This window comes from Topomyia yanbarensis, chromosome 3 (assembly GCF_030247195.1).
Source record: "Topomyia yanbarensis strain Yona2022 chromosome 3, ASM3024719v1, whole genome shotgun sequence".
Lineage (NCBI taxonomy): Eukaryota > Metazoa > Arthropoda > Insecta > Diptera > Culicidae > Topomyia > Topomyia yanbarensis.
Window position 1 is genome coordinate 252446914 of NC_080672.1, and position 19454 is coordinate 252466367.

At 37.4% G+C, this 19454-nt stretch overlaps 1 protein-coding gene across 16 annotated transcripts in view; it reads right to left on the minus strand.

Annotated features, from left to right (window-relative positions):
• LOC131692905 (GATA zinc finger domain-containing protein 7) overlaps positions 1–19454 on the minus strand; it is a 125921-nt gene that overhangs the window by 24494 nt on the left and 81973 nt on the right. For 10 of the 16 annotated variants that reach the window (XR_009306102.1, XM_058980282.1, XM_058980279.1 and 7 more), the window contains 7 exons: positions 7726–8180; positions 7415–7660; positions 7154–7231; positions 6809–7027; positions 6267–6372; positions 5429–6163; positions 1157–2029 (listed from right to left, as the gene is read on the minus strand). Coding sequence is in view for 15 of the 16 variants with exons in the window: in XM_058980282.1 (XP_058836265.1) it covers positions 1157–2029; positions 5429–6163; positions 6267–6372; positions 6809–7027; positions 7154–7231; positions 7415–7660; positions 7726–8180 (2712 nt within the window). In the remaining variant the exon portion in view is untranslated. The remainder of the gene's footprint in view (positions 1–1156; positions 2030–5428; positions 6164–6266; positions 6373–6808; positions 7028–7153; positions 7232–7414; positions 7661–7725; positions 8181–19454) is intronic. The other 6 variants (XM_058980293.1, XM_058980284.1, XM_058980286.1 and 3 more) reach the window with 5 other exon arrangements.

The following is a 19454-nucleotide window of genomic DNA, read 5'->3' on the forward strand; positions in this document are numbered from 1 at the left end:
GACCAATAGGGCCCCTATTTTGCCTTATGTTTGCTCCAAACTCCAAACGGTTTGGACTAACAGTGTATTTCGCATGCTAATCTCCGGTGAAAAGCACAATAAAAACCATAAATCCAGCATTTTTTCTAGTTGACTACAAACTTTTTGAAGCGATTTTCTTTGAATACATACGAATTAAACACACACACCCAAAAAAAGCAGTGAGCTTGCTTTTGTCAGTTGTTAAGGATAACAACTCTACATACAAGCATTCAAACATGTTGTTCGAAAGAGGAACAAAACGTTCAAGAACGCCTTCCATAGGTAACAGTGATGAAATTATCGGATGTAAGATTTTGTCATTAAATCTCAGAAAATTTGTGTGCTTTTACAATATTTACATTGAATGTTTACATTGAACAAAATAGGAGCTTGTTTATATACGATAAAATATAACTTGGTTCATTAGGGTGGATACTTTTGGTGCCGTTTTATTACCTACAACTATTTCCAACAGTACAGAGCCCCAGAAAGAAAAATGCAACGATTTGACGAATTATGCACCAGCATAAACTATAAAACATGCAAATAAAAACGTATCTATGAACGATTTTGTCAAGAAGATTGAACAAAAATACTGATTTTGTGACGGAGGTGGGTACTTTTTTTACTTCTTGTAAATGGAACGTCATCTCTAGGCGAGAAATAAACATTAGTATTGCGTTGCTGGAGAATGAAATGCCAAGTGTGTCACGAAATAGGGAAACTGGCGGATAAAATTGTCATTTTCTCGTGCGTTAATATTTTGTGTTTAAATATGCTGGCAGGCTCAGTGTATACCGTGCACGATGAACACCGTAGTGACCGGCCCAATTTGTTTTTCCATCAGCCACATTTTCTTTTAGGAAGTCGAGTATGCTAGCAAAATTTTCAGGTGTGGATTATTTTGTTAAGATATAATTTTTGGAACTACAGAAACAAGGTTATCTTCAGGTTTACCTGCATTAACCCAACGTATGACGTATACATTTCGGAGGCTAGTCTCATGATTATGGCACGCATCATAATACAAATATGGGTATGGGTCAAACATGGATTTTAAATGGCACACGATGAAAACAAATCATACATCTAATATGAAAACATAAAACTAAAGTAAAAACAACAAAACACAAACCAGTTAACGATGCAGGTCGCGGTGTGATTGCAGGCTTAATTCTATTAATGCGCTCATCAGATGGCATTGAGATCAACGAGCATTTCTGATTACCATTGACAAAGTGCTGCTGCGGATGTTGTTGTTGCTGTTGTGGGTGACTTATCACATAGTTGTTGTTATTGTTGTTGCCGCTGCTGTTACTGTGAATCGTGTGCTGCGGTGATGCCATCGTGGGAGTTGTTGCGCTACTGGGCGGTAACGAAAAGGATGGCGTTGGCGATCGAGAAACCGTGAACGATGATAACGCTGGTGAAGCAGCTCGCGAATTTAGTTTAAACGAACTCAGCCGCTGTTGGCTATCGACGATGACTACATCTTCAACTCGTGTTGAATCACTTTTGGAAATATCCTTGCATCGCAAAACCACTAGTTCGCTCATGTTCTGACTGTAGTAATTTTCCGGATCAACTTTACCAAAGTCGTTCTGCCGCATCACAACAATTTCTGATTCATTCAGGTGCATAAATGAAGGATTTTCAAAGCCGGTATTGGGATAATCAACCGAATCGCTGCCCTTTTGATTGCACTTGTTAATATCGCTATCGCTGTAGTTGAACGGATAATCATTGCTCAAATTAGTACTGTTTAAAGATAAATTCAGTCCTTCAATATTCATCGAACTTGAAATCGACACCTTGTCGTTACGTTCGCTGCCGGCAGAATCACTGTTATTCGACGATAGATTTCCATTGTTAATAGATTGATGATTGACGCCGTTTTCAGGTAACGGTAGCAGATGCTCCTCCAATCGTAGCTCGTGCTCCTTTTGGAATAGGTCTAGTTCACCGATTAAATTATTTAGCTCCTCAATCGTTTCTTTATCAATCCGATCTAAAGCAAGTCAGCATCGACAAGCAGCAGGTGTTGTTTTGTGGCAAAATAGCAGCATTGCAACATCGATTTGTTTTTAACAAATAATTGGCAACACAAAATAGCAGGACCACATAAATGCAGGCGCGTACACAACAAACAATAAAATGAAAAGAAAAAAAAACAATGCAAACACATAACGAATGGTGTAGTACAAGATACTTAAATATTTTGGCATTGGTGCAGAACAGAAATCCTAACGACGCAACATAAAACTGATGATATGCATGCAATGATGTTTCGGGGATTCTTCTAAACTATAAAACTATTTCTAATTGCTCTTTCTTAAGTGGGATTGGCTAGCAAATCATTCTACATCTACTATTACGTGACACAACTTCTTGGGCAATCAATTGAAAGCCTAACGCTATCAAATCATACTTTGTTTATGCAGTTTAATCGGTAATGATGAATTCATCTCTCGCAAATGAATTATTATAAAAAAGAATAAAATATTAAACAGATTTTTTTTTGCGAAAATGGCACACGGAGAGTGTTGTATCTAGTCACTAAACCCTGCGAGCGTTGTCACAAATTTGAGTTCTTTTGTCGTAACATAGGCGGCCATCATTTGGAACTTGTCCCGGGTAACAATAAGGTATGAAAGTGTAAATAATAATTTTACAAAAAATACATGAACAATAATACTAATGCTATTATGAATCGCTCATTGCCGACTTCATATGTGCATTAAAATTTCAACACGAAGTAAACTAAAATTAGAATAGATAGAAATAGGCACAGGTGTGAGAAGATTGTACGTCATTTTCCGGAATACCAATTCCAGGAATGTATACCATTTCTCGGAATACCGTTCCCCGACATGTAGTTTTCCTCGGTAATTTTTTATGCTATTTAAATTTGACGTAAACATGGAATTTTAATTTTGAGAACATTTGCGTTTAGAGCTATTTTGACCTATATTGAAAAAATTTTAGCATAATGTTCATTTGGCATAACATCAGCTGACAGATGCTTTTGTTTGGCATAATGTTCATTTGGCATAATGGTCGTTTGGCGTAATTTGAAATATACATTGTTATTAGGCGTTGACGCTACGCCACATCGTCTTAAGCATGGTGCTGTTTGACATCGCTCCGCTCCGTCGGACTTAAACTAGTTGATAGCCACTGTTTGATTATTCCGGGCAAACGAGTTGATCACAGGTTTGCTTGCGAGGGGCCGCCGCTTCCGACGGTTGTGTTTCTGGCAAATATATTTGTCAGAAACATAATGGTTGACTCCTTCTTTCCTCACAAGTAAACTAGTGATCGCCTCGTTTGCCCGGTTTACTCCAACTTAGGGGTTGATTTGTACTGCAGTTATTTGAATCTATATACTAAACATCCCTTGGCTATGTCGGTGGCTGCCGACCCGCCGTCGGAAGCTGCGACTCCTCACAAGAAAACCTATAATCCACTCGTTTGCCTGGGTTACTCAAACATAGGGGCTAAATCTGGATTGAAAATCTGTATTTGAAGTTTAACTGGAAGTTTTACAAAATAATTCTTTTGACCCGGAAAGACTACGTGGTATAACCTTGTCCTATCTGAACAAAGATCAAGCATAAAAAATTACCAAATATTGCAAAAAAGGTTTGGCTATCACGTCTTCTTTTTATGTTTTAAAGTCGTTTACTAAACACTTAGATACAGTTTAAGCTTCTCGTTTTAAATAATGATATGAAAGAACTTCCATGACAATTTCGCCTAAATTTCATAACAATGTGCACTCAAGGCACTGCGCGACTTCCGAAAGGTTAAACAACATTATGATTTAGAAAATTTGTAATATCTGTATTTTGAGCAACAATCTGTAATCTGTACATACAGAATCTTACTCGCAAAATCATTAGAAGAATCTGTAAAACACAGAATAATCTGTATATGCGGCAACCCTGGTGACGCTTAATGTAACAGATTTTAATGTATATTTCAAATTATGCCAAACGACCATTATGCCAAATGACCAACAGTTTCTGCTCAAAAGAAGGCAAACTTTCAGAAGGTCGTAGTTTAATTTTAAACTAATATACCTACTTGCAAAAATACTATGCAAATTGTAAAGAGGAGCAAATTCATTTCATTGTTTTAAGGTATTTGAATCAATAAAATTCCAAAAACATTTCCTTTGATTTGCTCTTATTCAAAACAAGGCTAAACCATATATGTTTCAGTGACAATTAAAATTGAAAATATCTGAATTAGTACTGTATATTTTTTTAGTGAAAATTAAAATCAAAAGTTCAAGCATATTTTCAGAGAATAGTTCATATTCAAAAGGAGGAACTTAAGAGATTAAAATACATATGAAATTAATAACAAAAACACCCACTAAACTAAATTGGCGACAGTAGCGCTCCAGTAGTGATATCCCAACTACCTTTAAATAGGCCTTTAGTTTTTACACAACTTTTACGCTTGCGATGGAAGTTTGTTCTCTCTGCAAATAAATTCACAATTCCGAAAAATATTCCAGAAATATTATTACTTTAATATTTTACAAATGTTTTAACATTTTAAAAATGTTTATATGTCTATATTTTTATTTTAATATTTAAGAAATGTCATATAGATTTTACTAACAACGTAAAAACACTGCCTTTTTCTATTTTAAAGATAACCGCATTTCGAGGCATTCACAGTTGAACGTTGAGGGTTTACTCCACTGATAATAGCGCATGAAAAATACGCAAATTAATTGTCATGACGTAATAAATTTGCGGGGAAATTTACCATGACGTAATAAAAAGATGAATCGAGATCCTGTTAAATGGAGGGTTCATAATACTACTTATGCAGCACAAACATTTTTTTTTTCAAGTAATTTGTTCAGCATTTTCCCACCTGTACGATTTTTTTTTGGAAATGTTCCGGTCCGAAATCTACCTCCTGTAATGTTTCGTCTAGATCCAAAAATTAAAGTTTTTTTTCTTATTCCTTAGAACGATAGCTTATGTAGGATATTTCAGCTTTTAGATTTTATGCGAACCCCCGAAAATATAAAAATGGACACCACATCCTTCATTATTAAAAACTATACTGCAAAATATAAAATCCTGCGCACGTCACCGGAAAAAAATGAGCCTTTACTTCTCATAATAATAATGCAAGTTTTAATATTTTGACTTATGTGACTAGAAACCAATCGCAGAATGGTAAAATGCAAAAGCATAAAAAGAGCTCAAGCTAAGACAATGCATGCTGCGGACTCGGGCAATACACCCTGTCATTACTGTATGATCCCATCATTGCATGCACACAGTTCTAAAAAAAGATTAAGTTCTTAAGAAGCATATATAGGTTTGAAAGGTAGTGCTGTAGCATCAATGTACAAGGCATGAAAGTACATTTTACTTACCAGTATCACGATCCGGATGTAGACCTGTGGGTTTATAAATTTCTTCGCCTTTGTGACAGTAAATGTTTTCAACGCGTGTAGGAGTACTTAACAATACTTGTTGCTGGTGTTGATTGTTGTTGATTTGTTGTTCAAACATAGATGTTTTTTCTAGAACTGAACCGGTACATTTAAGGATATCTTTATCTGTGGTGAATTGAAATTGGTTGTTAGTGTTAGATTGAGCTGATGGGTTATCATCGAGGTCATTAGTTGCTGACGACGACTGGTGTTTATTGTTATCATTATTACTTTCGCTTTCGTTGGTAGAAGTCGTGTTTTTCGGGCTGGTTGGAACACTCTCATCGACGACAGTTGAAGGAAGCCCACTTTCACCGTTACCGCTACCAGACCCTACAACCGACATTGCACTACCGCTGTAAATGGGTGTCTGCGGAGACCCTGTCTGGGGTGTATTTTGCGGTGTCTGAGTGCTACAGGCGGAAACATCCGGTGAACTTATTGCGTTGGTGGCACATGAATCGGGTGATATGAGAGACGAGGCTGACGACAGCACCGGAGAATTTGGCTGCTGGAGCTGTTGATACCCGATGGTTTGTGGTTGTACTAGAGTTTGTACCGCAAATGGGGGCTGGTTAGTTGCGTTATTGTTATTATTGTTGTTAGTAACTTTAGAGGCAGCCATCGATGCCAGTTCAGTCATATTGACGTAGGTGGGTTGTAGTTGTGGGTGTTCTGTAAAGTTGGCGAATGTGTTGTGTATGGTTAGTTAGATCTTAGATCACCACTATCGTAAAAAGTTAGATAAATGAAAGTCAAATGACCAGTAAAAACGTACCTTTGGTAATGTGGGCTGGAATCGGCGAGGGACATTGCCTCGGGACAGTTGTATTTGAATTTTTCATAGAAGCTGTCGAAAGTGGCCTTTCGAGTGAAGAGCACCGCTAAAAAGGAAAAATATATGTTTTATACAACTGAACTACGAATCGTTGTATCGTTCAATAAGGCAACAAACTTTAGGTTCGTTTTATCTTCTTTAGTTTTCTGAAAGCAATAGCGTCCTGAAAACATACAACAAGCTGCATTCAATCGCACTTTTCGGCGCTAACACGTAAAAAGGATTGTGGATTTTCTATAGTAACATTGAGCTCAATTCAATTTTTGTACGAACCGGGCAAACTTTGCACACCACAATATAGGCATTATTGGATTGAAAATAACTGCATAATTTTAAACTTTTCAGGCAAAGGTTGACCCAAAAGAATTAATTATTTATAGTCAGCTTCATTGATCCGGTGCATAAATATTTTGTTGTTGCAATAACACTGTACGAATATATAGCGATACATTGAACATATTAATAACATTGCAACTACTTACCACAGGCAGCGGCGGTCGGCACGATATGTTGGCGGGCGACTTCTGGTTCTCGGATATTGTTTCCGGATTTTGGAACGTATAGACTGTGAGCGCTGGCCGTTGGTGACCCTTTTCGTATGCTGATGAAATTGTGTGAGGTCGATCGACACTCGCAGCATTATCTTGTGTGTGTGGAGGCCACGTGGAAACAGCATGTGATTGACTAGCAAGTGTAGACGCCTTCAATGCACGTTGTAAAAAACAAAACAAATTTTAATAACGGGAATTAAATCCAATCAGTTTTGTTGAAATTTTCACACAGTGATCTACAATTAAGCAAACTATTGTACAAAAAATAAAATTAACCTGCGAAGTTAAAGCTGGCGAAGAACAAAATCCGCTATCACTAGATTCACCTGGTTTCAAACGTATCGCTGGGGAGTACTAGATACCAGAAATAAAATAAAAATGATAATAAAAGAATAAACTGAATAAGTAGGCAATAAACAAGATAAAACTGGGAACGTTGAACCAAATCGACAGAAGATCATGCATTGGTTTACTAAATCGAACTAAGACATCGACCAACAATAAAGCTGCAAACATAGTATCCTTAACCTGCCATACCTGTGATAGCGATCGTTGGAATTGATGCCCTGGAGAACCACTACTGCTACTGTTCATTGAACTAATTGAGCATACTGAACTTTTACGCGATCCTAACGAGTTTGAACATCCTCCCTGTGAATTGGAACCACCTGGCGAGTCCGGATAAAAATTGATATTCGTTTTCGACTCTAAAATTAGTTCTTCCGAGGCTTTAGGCAGGATAGATGGATCTTTCGTTACTATTGCTATTAGTTGCATTGCTTCCTGCAACAAAAAATAACGCCACACTGTTAACACTGAGCAACTTCAGGTATGATACAGAAACCTACTTGTAGATGACTTAGTTCCGACATCACCTCACACTCCTCGTGAACCACAGGCTGTAGCATATTTACAAATGTGCAGTACCGTGATCGCTCCTCGACCATGATTGCTCGTAGCGACTTCCGTTCGACCTCTTCGAGCTCGCTTCGCCGCAACGTCACATCCTGCATGGAAGACTCCACCAGATTGTGTAAATTGTCGGCTTGACCCTTTTTGGCTTTCTTTTGTAGCCGTAGGGTATCACTGGAACGTTTTTTCAACTCCGCCCGACAGCGCTTGTACTCTTTGGCATGGTCTTTATCTATAATAGCGACGTGTTTTCTCCAGTCCTCTAATTTCTCTTGCAGCGGTACAATCAAACAGTCCATAATCGCAGCGGTGAAGGTTTTCATTCTTGTTTCCACTGCTTTGTGCCGTAAACATACTCGCGTCAGCGCGGTACCTATCTCTTTGGTGGCACCTGAAAAGAAACAAAGTAGTTTAGTTAGTGGAAAATTCATTGGCGTAGGGGAATTATGGGAAAAACCGACACCCCACAACTTTCCCTAGAAATAAAATTTTTATTCATTTCGTGATGACACTTTATTATTAGTACAATTATGTGGAGCATTTGAAGACAAATTGGATTTACGATAGTACGCCGAATGTCATAAAATAAACTTAACATACGACAGCAGCGTTCATACTCGTCTGGATGTTAGATTTTGTTGGTAGATTTTAAGAACCAAACAAAAACTTTTCAAATCATCACATTTTCAGTACCTATTATTATCGGCCTTTCCTATGATCAACTGAGTGCATTAAAGAGAGAGAGTTTGAGAAATTCAATATTTTTAATTGCTTTTTAAAAAACCGATTTAATCCACCTATCAGTAAGATGAGACATTTCTTACACATTACACATCACTGTTGCATTATTCATTAGTTTGCCGCACACACGCAAAGTTGGAAAGCAACTAGATGTGAGATGAGCACAGTTTCGAGTCCTGCACGAATAACACTTCGAATAAACTGAATAAATTAAAGAAAAACAATAAAACAAATAAAAATTAATAATAATTTTGAAGCAAAAAAAAACTATCAATAAAATGGATAGAATGATTAATATAAATCAAATTAGCTCAACTGAAAATTAGACAATATTAAAAATGTTATGAAATTAAAGAGTAAATTAAATAGTTTCATGTTTACAAACTGCCATCCAATAATAAAAAGAACTGCGCTGGTTTCGTTCCTACCTCGATGGAAGGCAACTTCAAATCAGCATTAAGGACTGTCTATCTGCACCATTCTTCGCTACATCCGGCATACCACAAGGAAGCCATCTCGGTCCAGTAATATTCCTCCTCTACTGTAATGATGTCAATTTCAATACGAGGACCCCGCCATTCTTTCGCCGACGACATGAAATTTTTTCAACAAATACGGGATAAAACCGATGTCGAGCTTCTTCAGAGGGAACTGGACAGCTTTAGTACGTGGTGTGATCTAAACAGAATGGTTTTAAACCCGAGCAAATGCTCAATCGTTACGTTCACGCGGAAACGCCATCCGACTCAGTTTAACTACCATTTCTTCGGCTCGAGTATTCCAAGACACTCTCACATCAAAGATCTCGGAGTCATCATGGATACTAACATTCAAACCACATACTTCATACATCGTGGATAAGGCATCACGACAGCTTGGGTTCATCTTCCGAATAGCGAAAAACTTCAGGGACGTATATTGTCTTAAATCGTTTTACTGTGCGTTGGTCCGCTCAACGTAGAATATTGTTCGGCTGTTTGGAATCCGTACTACCACAACGGGATTGACAGAATCGAGGCTGTTCAACGCAGGTTCATACGCTTCGCCCTTCGACATCTCCCATGGCGAAACAGATTTCAGCTGAGGGCTATGAAACCCGTTGCCAGCTAATACACCTTGATATACTCAGCATTCGGAGGGACTGCTCTCGAGCCTTGTTCGTCTCGGACTTACTCTCTGCTAGAGTGGATTGCCCTACAATTCTCGGACGTCTGGATCTTCAAGCCCGCGTTCGAGCTCTACGTAATAACTCTCTTCTGCGAGTTCCGTTCAGGAGAACCAACTATGGTTGCCAGAGCGCTGTTACCGGCGATTTTTTAACAGTGTGACGACGGCCTTTGACTTCAACCGGACGCGGAATGCGATAAAAGCGAAAATGTTGGCAATTTTGAAATGTAATTAGTTTAGGAAACCACCATTGGGGCCAAGAGGCCTGTTGGTGAAGGTAATAAACATAAACATGTAGATTGTAGTTGCTCTGTTCTACACTTAAATGGAAAACTATTTATAGGGAAACAAAAGACAAAAATAGGTTTGTTTTCTTTAACCTGAACAAATACATCGCAAGGAAGTCTCGCGTGAGATATGCTGACGGACAGTCACTTATATTCGCTTTCTTATTTTATTTTGTTTTTCTTCTTGTAAATATACAAAAGTCCCACTGTATTAAAAACAGTTTGATTTAGAAAGTTTGTACAATGTTCCTAATAGATATTCAAATAAGAAGTCATCTAGTGTAGGGCCCGTCGGTAACTTTAGCCCCGGGGCCCGGCGCGGCTCTCGACGGCCCTGGTGACAGTTTGTGAAAATCGAATTCCGGCAAATGAAAAAATATCTTTTCCTCGCATTACGGGCCGTCGATTCCCGATGCAAGGACAATAAAAGTGCACAGAAAACATCTAGAAACACAGTGTATATTCTAAAAATAGTGAAAAATGGTTTTTTAGAGAAAAAAATTCAATCCGAAAAGTGAAAAAAGATACGGCAATAAGAAAAATTTGCATATTCAAATTATTGGCGTTTCACCAGCGACTAGCGACTACCAGGTGTCGCCCCAAAATTCTTCGCCCGAAAAATAGGTGGCAAACCAGCCAGTCGGTTCTCAGCCAATTTCGTCCGCGTCCCTTGTCACCTATGTTTTATTGGGTGTTTCATAGGCGGTGCTATCTTTGGAAATGAGCCGCCTTGGATATTCAACTGTTTTTTTACTTTCTTATTTTATTGCGTATGAGGAGAGGTTTTGATTCTTTAATATTCGGGAACACGTATCTGCCGGTCGGCAAACTTTTCTTTGGACTGAGAAAACTAATGTCTATGTTTCTTTAGGGTTTGTTTTACCAACGGGGGAACTGATCCAAAAAGCATTCAATGTGCTTAGGGAAAACACATGGCCTTATTTGAGTGGAATGATGACTTCAATCAGGTATAAGGTTTGAGAATTGACAACTCGCGAGAGGAATCGGGGACCGGTAAGCAATTACCTTCAGTTTTGTCAGCACGAAGAATAAGTATTTTGCTGTCATGTTCATTCAGCTTTCAATTCTATCTCATGCCTCCACGCGAGTCTAAGTTTATTAATGGCATTTGGTCCTTAGACCGGCGACGACTGGGTACTATCAGCCTTCTGTCAATAGTAGCAGAATGAGAGGGTGCGAACAGATCTAGCGGAGAAAACAATACCGTCCAAATGAATAGTTGTTGGGAAATCAGCTCCAATAAGACTTTAATTTGACTAGTATCGATGATCGCGGGTCAATATGTACTGAAAATTCGCCTCGTCTGTTTGAATGAATCTAATTTCAAGTTCCGTTATTGGTGGCAAGCCCCTGCATCAGGTTAACGATCCTCTGTATTTCCCTTTAATGTTCGAAATAATCGTTCGTATACGTGTATTTCGCAAACAATCCGATATTAGAAATAGGAAATACTTTCGTTGATTTATAACATCTCGAGCTACCATAATTCTTTGTGTGTATAACGTATTATCACTCGGTAGTTTGCAACCCAAAAAAATATATTGTGGAGAAGGTATAGCGAAATTAGTCTAAATAATGTCGCAATAAATAGTGATCCGGCCTATTATGCAGATAAGATTAGCTTTTCCAGGCAATACTCCCACGATCGGCTGTGTGGAGTTGAAATTGCTTTTGTTTAGAAAACATAGGATACTCTCGGTAGCCGGCTACCCAGTGTTTAAAAAGAACCAAAAACTAAACAAGATCTTCTTTTTCGAGCGATCGTGTTCTCGAAAACTTACTAAACTACTACCTAATAAACTATGTACAGGTCGCATCGCTTGCATGGAGCAAATCCTAGAACACCAACTTCGCGACACCTATGGAAGAGACTGATGAACCTTCTGTGTAAGATTCCTCATTTTATTCAAACGATCGCCGGGTAAAATCAGCACCGACACGATAGAAACCACGAAAAAATTCGTCGCGTGATTGAATTTTAATTAAGAAATATAAGCAGTGCTCCTTATAGCCGGCTTTCCGGATTTCAAGCTTATTTTGCTAATCGTATTAATACAACAAATGATAAATTTCCCACATTCTCGGCAGCCGGCTGCCCAGAGCAATTATTACATGATAACGCTACTGGCACACTTACTAACAACTCTCCCATTCCCGTGATACATGTGGAGATGCAGAGGATTCCTCGGTCTCTAGTAGCAACATGTATCGGACTAACATTCCTTCCTTTCTCAGAAGATCTGCATTCGGACGTGGCCGGCGTCGGTATTGATCAGCATGCAGGGATCAGAATAGATTGTACAATGTGGCTCATCATGTTATTCCCAAGCATGTTGTTCCAATGAACATTTTGCAACCTAATTTGGTTCTGGTCAATAACGGAGTAGCAACTACGGGCGATCTCTTATGCTTATGCTTATGCTTTAACCTGAACAAATACATCGCAAGATTAAATTAGCGTGGATATTAACAAATATTTCAGATTAGTTGAAGATCTTATGACACATCTCAGAAATGGATTTGGAACACGATTTGGGAGAGATCGGGGGTGGGGAGGGGCGACAAGTGAGCAATGGTACACACCAATCAAAAATCTCATGCAATAATTGCAAGCGACAATCACTTGCAAATAATGTTAGCATCACAGCATAGCAAGTTTGCAGTTAAAGTCGCTTGCAATTTTTGCAAGTATATTTATGACTTTTATTCACTCATAACTATATGATTCATCAGTCTACTTTCTACTTGGGCAGAAGTCAGACGTACAATCGAACCTAGTGAACAACAACTAGCAACCTCTCGATCTAGTGTGCATTGTCTCGAGAACAAAGGAAACTTTTAATTTATTCTTGTCATCATGAGTAAAGTTGACAAAAAACACTGCTCCGACCCAACACAGCGGTCGTTGACTTTAAATTCTGTTCAATAAGATTGAGTTTTCGTGAAGTGGTGTTCAAGGTGAAGGTGCAGCTTAGGATCAAGGAGGTTATGTATCTACAGTATCATCATCTTCGCAATGTAGTACTCATATCATTCAACACGTTAGCCCGAGCCGAACGTTTTGTTTTGCATAACAACTTGAAGCACGTGGCTAAAAATGATTAAGTTGGAATTAAGATTCCCGTGTATATAAAAAAGACTATGTAGATGTAAAGCTATATGACCTATCACCACATACCCCTCCTGATCTAATTGCAAAATACATGTCGCAATACGAAGAAGTAGAATCCGTTACACCTGATACGTGGAGAAATTTCTTCCCGGGCACACTTGACGGTGTTCTTGTGGTGAAGATGCGAATCGAAATACCCATCCCCTCCCACTTGACCATAAAACTCAAAACCCACGAAGCTACTATTAACCAAACTACGTTATGCACTCATGAGGGGAAAACTCCTACGTGCAAGTATTGTAATCAGACAGCGCACCACGGACAACCTTGTACGGAAGATACAGAGGAGAATGCATCTCTACCGATTGCCAACGCATCCACGACAAACCAACCTAAAAAAGAGTTTGCAATACCAATAGGTGAACCATAAACGGTTGCCAAATTTGTTGCATCTGTTCAGTCCATATTGATAACTGCCAAAGCAGCATCCAGTACCCCAAAAGCCACTGTAAGTAACATCGGTGAAGAAGATAATAATGACGACGGATTTACATTGGTCACCCGTAAGTGCAAGAAGCAGGAAAGAACATCTGATCGCGAGCACCAAGGCACTTTCAACGATGATGACCTTGATGTGAAGGACAGGAGCGAATTAAATGGTCCCCATGACGCAGTAGGCCAGCCGCGAAAGAAGGTCTCCGCTCGCAATAAAAAGCTGCGCGCACGAGATCCAACGGATAATCAATAATATTTGTTTTTATTTTTTACATATTGTAAAAACACGTGAAAGATCCACGGCTCCGTTAAGCTACTGCCATGAGCCGTGTGAAGTAAACGAAATAAAAAATAACTATATGATACGATATTTAGACAAAAAAATCAGTATCGCTGAAATATTCACTAATTGAATACTTAGATACTCCTCTTTCATCTGAGACTAAATTTGACATGTTCTATCGGGGGGTCTAGAACAATAATTTTTTTAACATTTTGATGATTATTTTTGAAAATTGCGTTTCAATAAAAAGCTGTCAGAAGATATATCACATTTAGAAGGATGGATCTTTGGACATACAGTATCAGAAGGAGGGGCTTATTACGTTAATGAATATTTCCGAAGACACCAATGTCCGACATTTAGCCAATTTCGGGATGATTTAAATTTAAAATTTGAATAATATTTTTACTCGGGGCATTTTTTTGTCTCTGGCAGAACAATATTACCACGAACAAATGGCTGAAATTTTGAATACTTTCTTTTTGGATTTGCGATCAATGCACAAAATATTACTACATTTTGCCTTAAAAATGCTGCGATATAGAAAACGTTACAATTTTTCGCATCTACCAAGTTGTGAAAATATTTAAATTAATTTTTTTTTTAATTTATTTATTTTAAATAATTGAGTTTTTGGGCCAACACAGGGTTTAAACCTGTTATAATAACTTTTTAGAATTTCTTCAAATCCGCAAAACAATACCCTTTTGTTTATATTTAATGATAATAGAATTTTTTTGCTCGGGATTCTTTTCCGACCCTTGTCTTGCTCAAAATTAGTGTCATTTTTGGATTCCTCAGAACATTTTACTTTTATTTCATGTATTTAGATCCTTTGTTTCATTGACTACTCAAATCAAAATACTTGATAAAGTGTAAAATTTCAATTTTCTCATATTTGCTATAATAGAATTGCTACTTTGAACCAATAAACAATCCCTAAAACACCGTACTGCTTTTAAACATTTTCTCGCCTCCTCCAAATCAGATAGTATGAAATGATTTTTCGGAAAATATAATTTTCTGCTAAAATGAGGACACTGCTCCTATGTGTTTTTAAAGGGAGAGTCTGTCGATCGTGTTTAAACTCGTAATTTTCAAAGAAACTAAAAACTAAAACAAATCAAATTGAGCTAAAATTGTTCGAAGAAACCATAGAATAATGATAGAATTTTGAATGTAACATTAGTTACAAAGAAACCCCGAGCAAAAATATATTTATTAACGTTACAAGTCCGTTCCTCTGACAGTGTGTGCTCACTGATTTAACCTCCTAAAAAGGAGATGTATGTTTTGAGCTACTCATTGAAAAATTACCTAAAAATTTATCAAAATGTTGAAAAAAACTTAAATGTTCTAGACCCCCGATAGAACATTTCAAAGTTATGCTCAGGTGAAAGAGGAGCATCTAAGCTTTCGATTAGTGAGTATTTTAGCGATACTGAGATTTAAATATTTTCTACCAGAGACACCGTGGATAGCATGGTTGGATGGGTAAAGTATTGGATAGTGATCTGTTCGTGCAGGACTCATTTTTCAATGTCAGCAGTCTTTTTTATATAGTGCATATTGATCACCAATCCATATATATCGCTAATACATAGGCAAATTCTTTCTCTGTTTCTTGCATTACATGCAAGGAAGCTTCTTGCAATTTTTGCACGTTACCAGAACGCTTGCAATTTTCGCTCGTATTTAGGGTGGATGTACCAAAAGTCGAATACTTAAGGAAAACCTTTGTTAAAAAATCGATGAATAGACCTATGGACAATGTTAATACATTAAACGAAAGCTTTCAAACCCTACTTCATAGGAAAAATATAAAGATGGTTTAATAACCAATTTATGTATTCAAAACCGCTTGTACCACTATAGGAACACATGTACCAATAGTGGTGCAATCGCTAATTTCGGTTCCTATTGTTGCAAATCCCATTGATTTCTTATGGGACTTGCAACTATAGGTACATTAGATCAACTATAGGTGCAAGGGAGCTCAAAATTCGAAGAAAATCAATTTTATCAGTAGTTATTTGAGCAAATTTCAAGGATAACAGTTTTATTGTCGCATAATTTTAGTGCGATGAATCGATAAAAAAATGTTTGTTGATGGTTGGTGCTTTAGTTAGGCGTATAACCCACTACTGCAACTATTGGTACACCTCAACTATTAGAGCACCCACCCTACTGCATTAATGCAAGCGAATCTTACCGGATACGTTTTTGGTGTAAATGATGGTTAGTGCTGTGATATTATTTTTGTATATAAGGCGAAATTTTGATTCCTTACATCTTTATAATTATGTATGTAGCTGATGATTTTTACGCCATAATTAGTATAACATAAATCTTGCAAAAGAAGATAAACTTTCAATAGAATTGTATTATTCATAAACACAATGGCTTTCGGTGATGCTACGAGTATAATATGAATATTAGACCTCTCCACATATTGAAAAAGTTTTGAAATATACATGGGTAAGCTCAAATTTTTGTTCTAGGTGTGAATTTAAGAACTTTGGCCAAAAATGGCTTAATTTGGACATGATTTAGAGGTGTCTCCATTTGCATTTCGATTTTTTAAAAGCATTTCTTTTTAAGGATTAACTGCTGTGCTTACATTGCATGTTCACACGTCAATAAATCAGTCATATTGTTGCTACCTTTGTTAACTAATACTAAAATATATGGACTGATGTTTGAGGTGGGATTTTTTTTGTGGCATGATTAACATTAATAGTAGATACCAAAGCATGATAAATATCAGGAATTTTGTATCTTTCTTCAGCTTATTGCCACTTGGTCAAGTCTCCCAATAAAATCTTGGTCAAGTCTCCCCAACATTAGCTATTGCGTTCAATGTCGTGCAAATTTTAGTAACAACTATTCCAATGTTCCGATTTATGTAAAATCATTTCACAGCTTCATAAGGAATAAAATGATATATGAATACTTTAATAGTAATTAGTGGTCGAGTAGATATGTCTATACAAAGTTTGATAAAAAATTACATAATTTAATGCAAATTTATTAATTACGGAATATTTACTATAAGGAAAGGATTTTTCATTCCAAACTGTTAAAATTACCTTAAGGGAAACAAGTGTAAAAATATTTTTGAAAATTTTTTAAGAACCGAATAGAATAGACGTCATAGCCAAAAATAGAATCTTGCGCTTGGTCAAGTCTCCCCATGTTCCCCTATGTAACATCGCGTGTATAAATTCTATTTTATAACGGTGTACATTTCGCACATTCGCGTGTGTTCTTGGATGATCGCGCGCGGACTATGAATCTAATACTTTATTTTTGGTGTACGGCTCAGATGCCAGAAGAAAGTGAGATCTTCCACATCACTAGAGTTCCCAGACATGTCGCCATGGAACGTGTTGTCTAGTGGATATGAGCATTATTTTTTGATTGGTCCTACTGAATGTATGGACCTAAGTTATTAGGACAGAGGGTAATGGTTTCCGGACTTAAGGACATGCGCGGATTTCGCAATTAACACGGTTTTTGCAAAAAATATTCTAAGTCCTTTTGAATGCAAAAGACTTAGAAGATTTTCGGAAAGATGGAAGAGACGGGTCTGGAAGATTCCTTATGGCCCGCACCCCAACAATATGGGTATTTTCGAAATGGTCTTGAAAAGTAGGTGCCAGAAATTGATTTTTGATGTCATTTTGAAATCAAAGATGGCGACTTCCGGTTTAGCGAAATTCACTATAACTCAATCAATATTGATATTTTTGGAATGGTCTTGAATAGTAGGTGCTAGAAATTGATTTTTGACGCCATTTTGAAATCAAAGATGGCGACTTCCGGTTTAGCGTAATTCGCTATAACTCAATCAATATGGATATTTTCGGAATGGTCTTGAAGAGTAGGTGCCAGAAATTAATCTTTGACGCCATTTTGAAATCAAAGATGGCGACTTCCGGTTTAGCGAAATTCGCTATAACCCAATCAATATGGGTATTTTTGGAATGGTCTTGAATAGTAGGTGCCAGAAATTGATTTTTGGCGTCATTTTGAAATACAAGATGGCGACTTCCGGTTCAGTGAAATTCGCTATAACCCAATCAATATGGGTATTTTTGGAATGGCCTTGAAGAGTAGGTGCCAGAAATTGATTTTTGACACCATTTTGAAATCAAAGATGGCGACTTTCGGTTTAGCGAAATTCGCTATAACTCAATCAATAGGGATATTTTTGGAATGGTCTTGAAGAGTTGGTGCCAGAAATTGATTTTTTACGCCATTTTGCAATCCAAGATGGCGACTTCCGGTTTAGCGAAATTCGCCGTAACCTAATCAATATGGGTATTTTCGGAATGGTTTTGACGAGTAGCAGACAAACGTCGATGTTTGCCCTCATTTTAAAATTCTAGATGGCGACTTCCGGTTTACCGAAATTCTCGCATGAAAAATTTGGGCAATCATCTAAATCACCCTCAAATATAAGATCAAATCATAAAACAGCAAAATGCAAAATATTTTTATGTGTTCATCCAGGAAAGTGCGGTGAGAATGGAAGAGAGAGAAGAAAGAGACATATGTGGTGTGAGTTGGGGGTTTGAATTTATTCAAATTAAACATATTGCTTAAATTTAAGTATATTCTACTTTTTAATTAAAACTATTTGTACTACAACTTCAACTTCCAAAAATACCAATATTGAATGGGTTATAGCGAATTTCGCGAAATCAGAAATCGCCATCTTTGATTTCAAACTGGCGTCAAAAATCAATTTTTGGAACCTACTCTCTAAGACCATTCCGAAAATACCCATATTGATTGGGTTATAGCGAATTTAGCAAAACCGGAAGTCGCCATCTTTGATTTCAAAATGGCGTCAAAAAATTATTTCTGGCGCCTACTCTTCAAGACCATTCCGAAAATACCCATATTGATTGGGTTATAGCGAATTTCACTGAACCGGAAGTCGCCATCTTGGGTTTCAAAATAACGCAAAAAATCAATTTCTGGCACCAACTCTTCAAGACCATTCCAAAAATATCCATATTGATTGAGTTATAGCGAATTTCGCTAAACCGAAAGTCGCCATCTTTAATTTCAAAATGGTGTCAAAAATCAATTTCTGGCACCTACTCTTCAAGGCCATTCCAAAAATACCCATATTGATTGGGTTATAGCGAATTTAGCAAAACCGGAAGTCGCCATCTTTGATTTCAAAATGGCGTCAAAAATTAATTTCTGGCACCTATTCTTCAAGTCCATTCCGAAAATACCCATATTAGTTGAGTTATATCGAATTTCGCTAAACCGGAAGTCGCCATCTTTGATTTCAAAATGGCGTCAAAATCAATTTCTGGAACCTACTCTTCCAGACCATTCCGTAAATACCCATATTGTTGGGGTGCGGGCCATAAGGAATCTTCCAGACCCGTCTCTTCCATCTTTCCGAAAATCTTCTAAGTCTTTTGCATTCAAAAGGACTTAGAATATTTTTTGCCAAAACCGTGTTAATGGCGAAATCCGCGCAAAATAAAAACTGCCAAAATTCTTCTAAGATCTTTGCATTTAAAGGGACTTAGA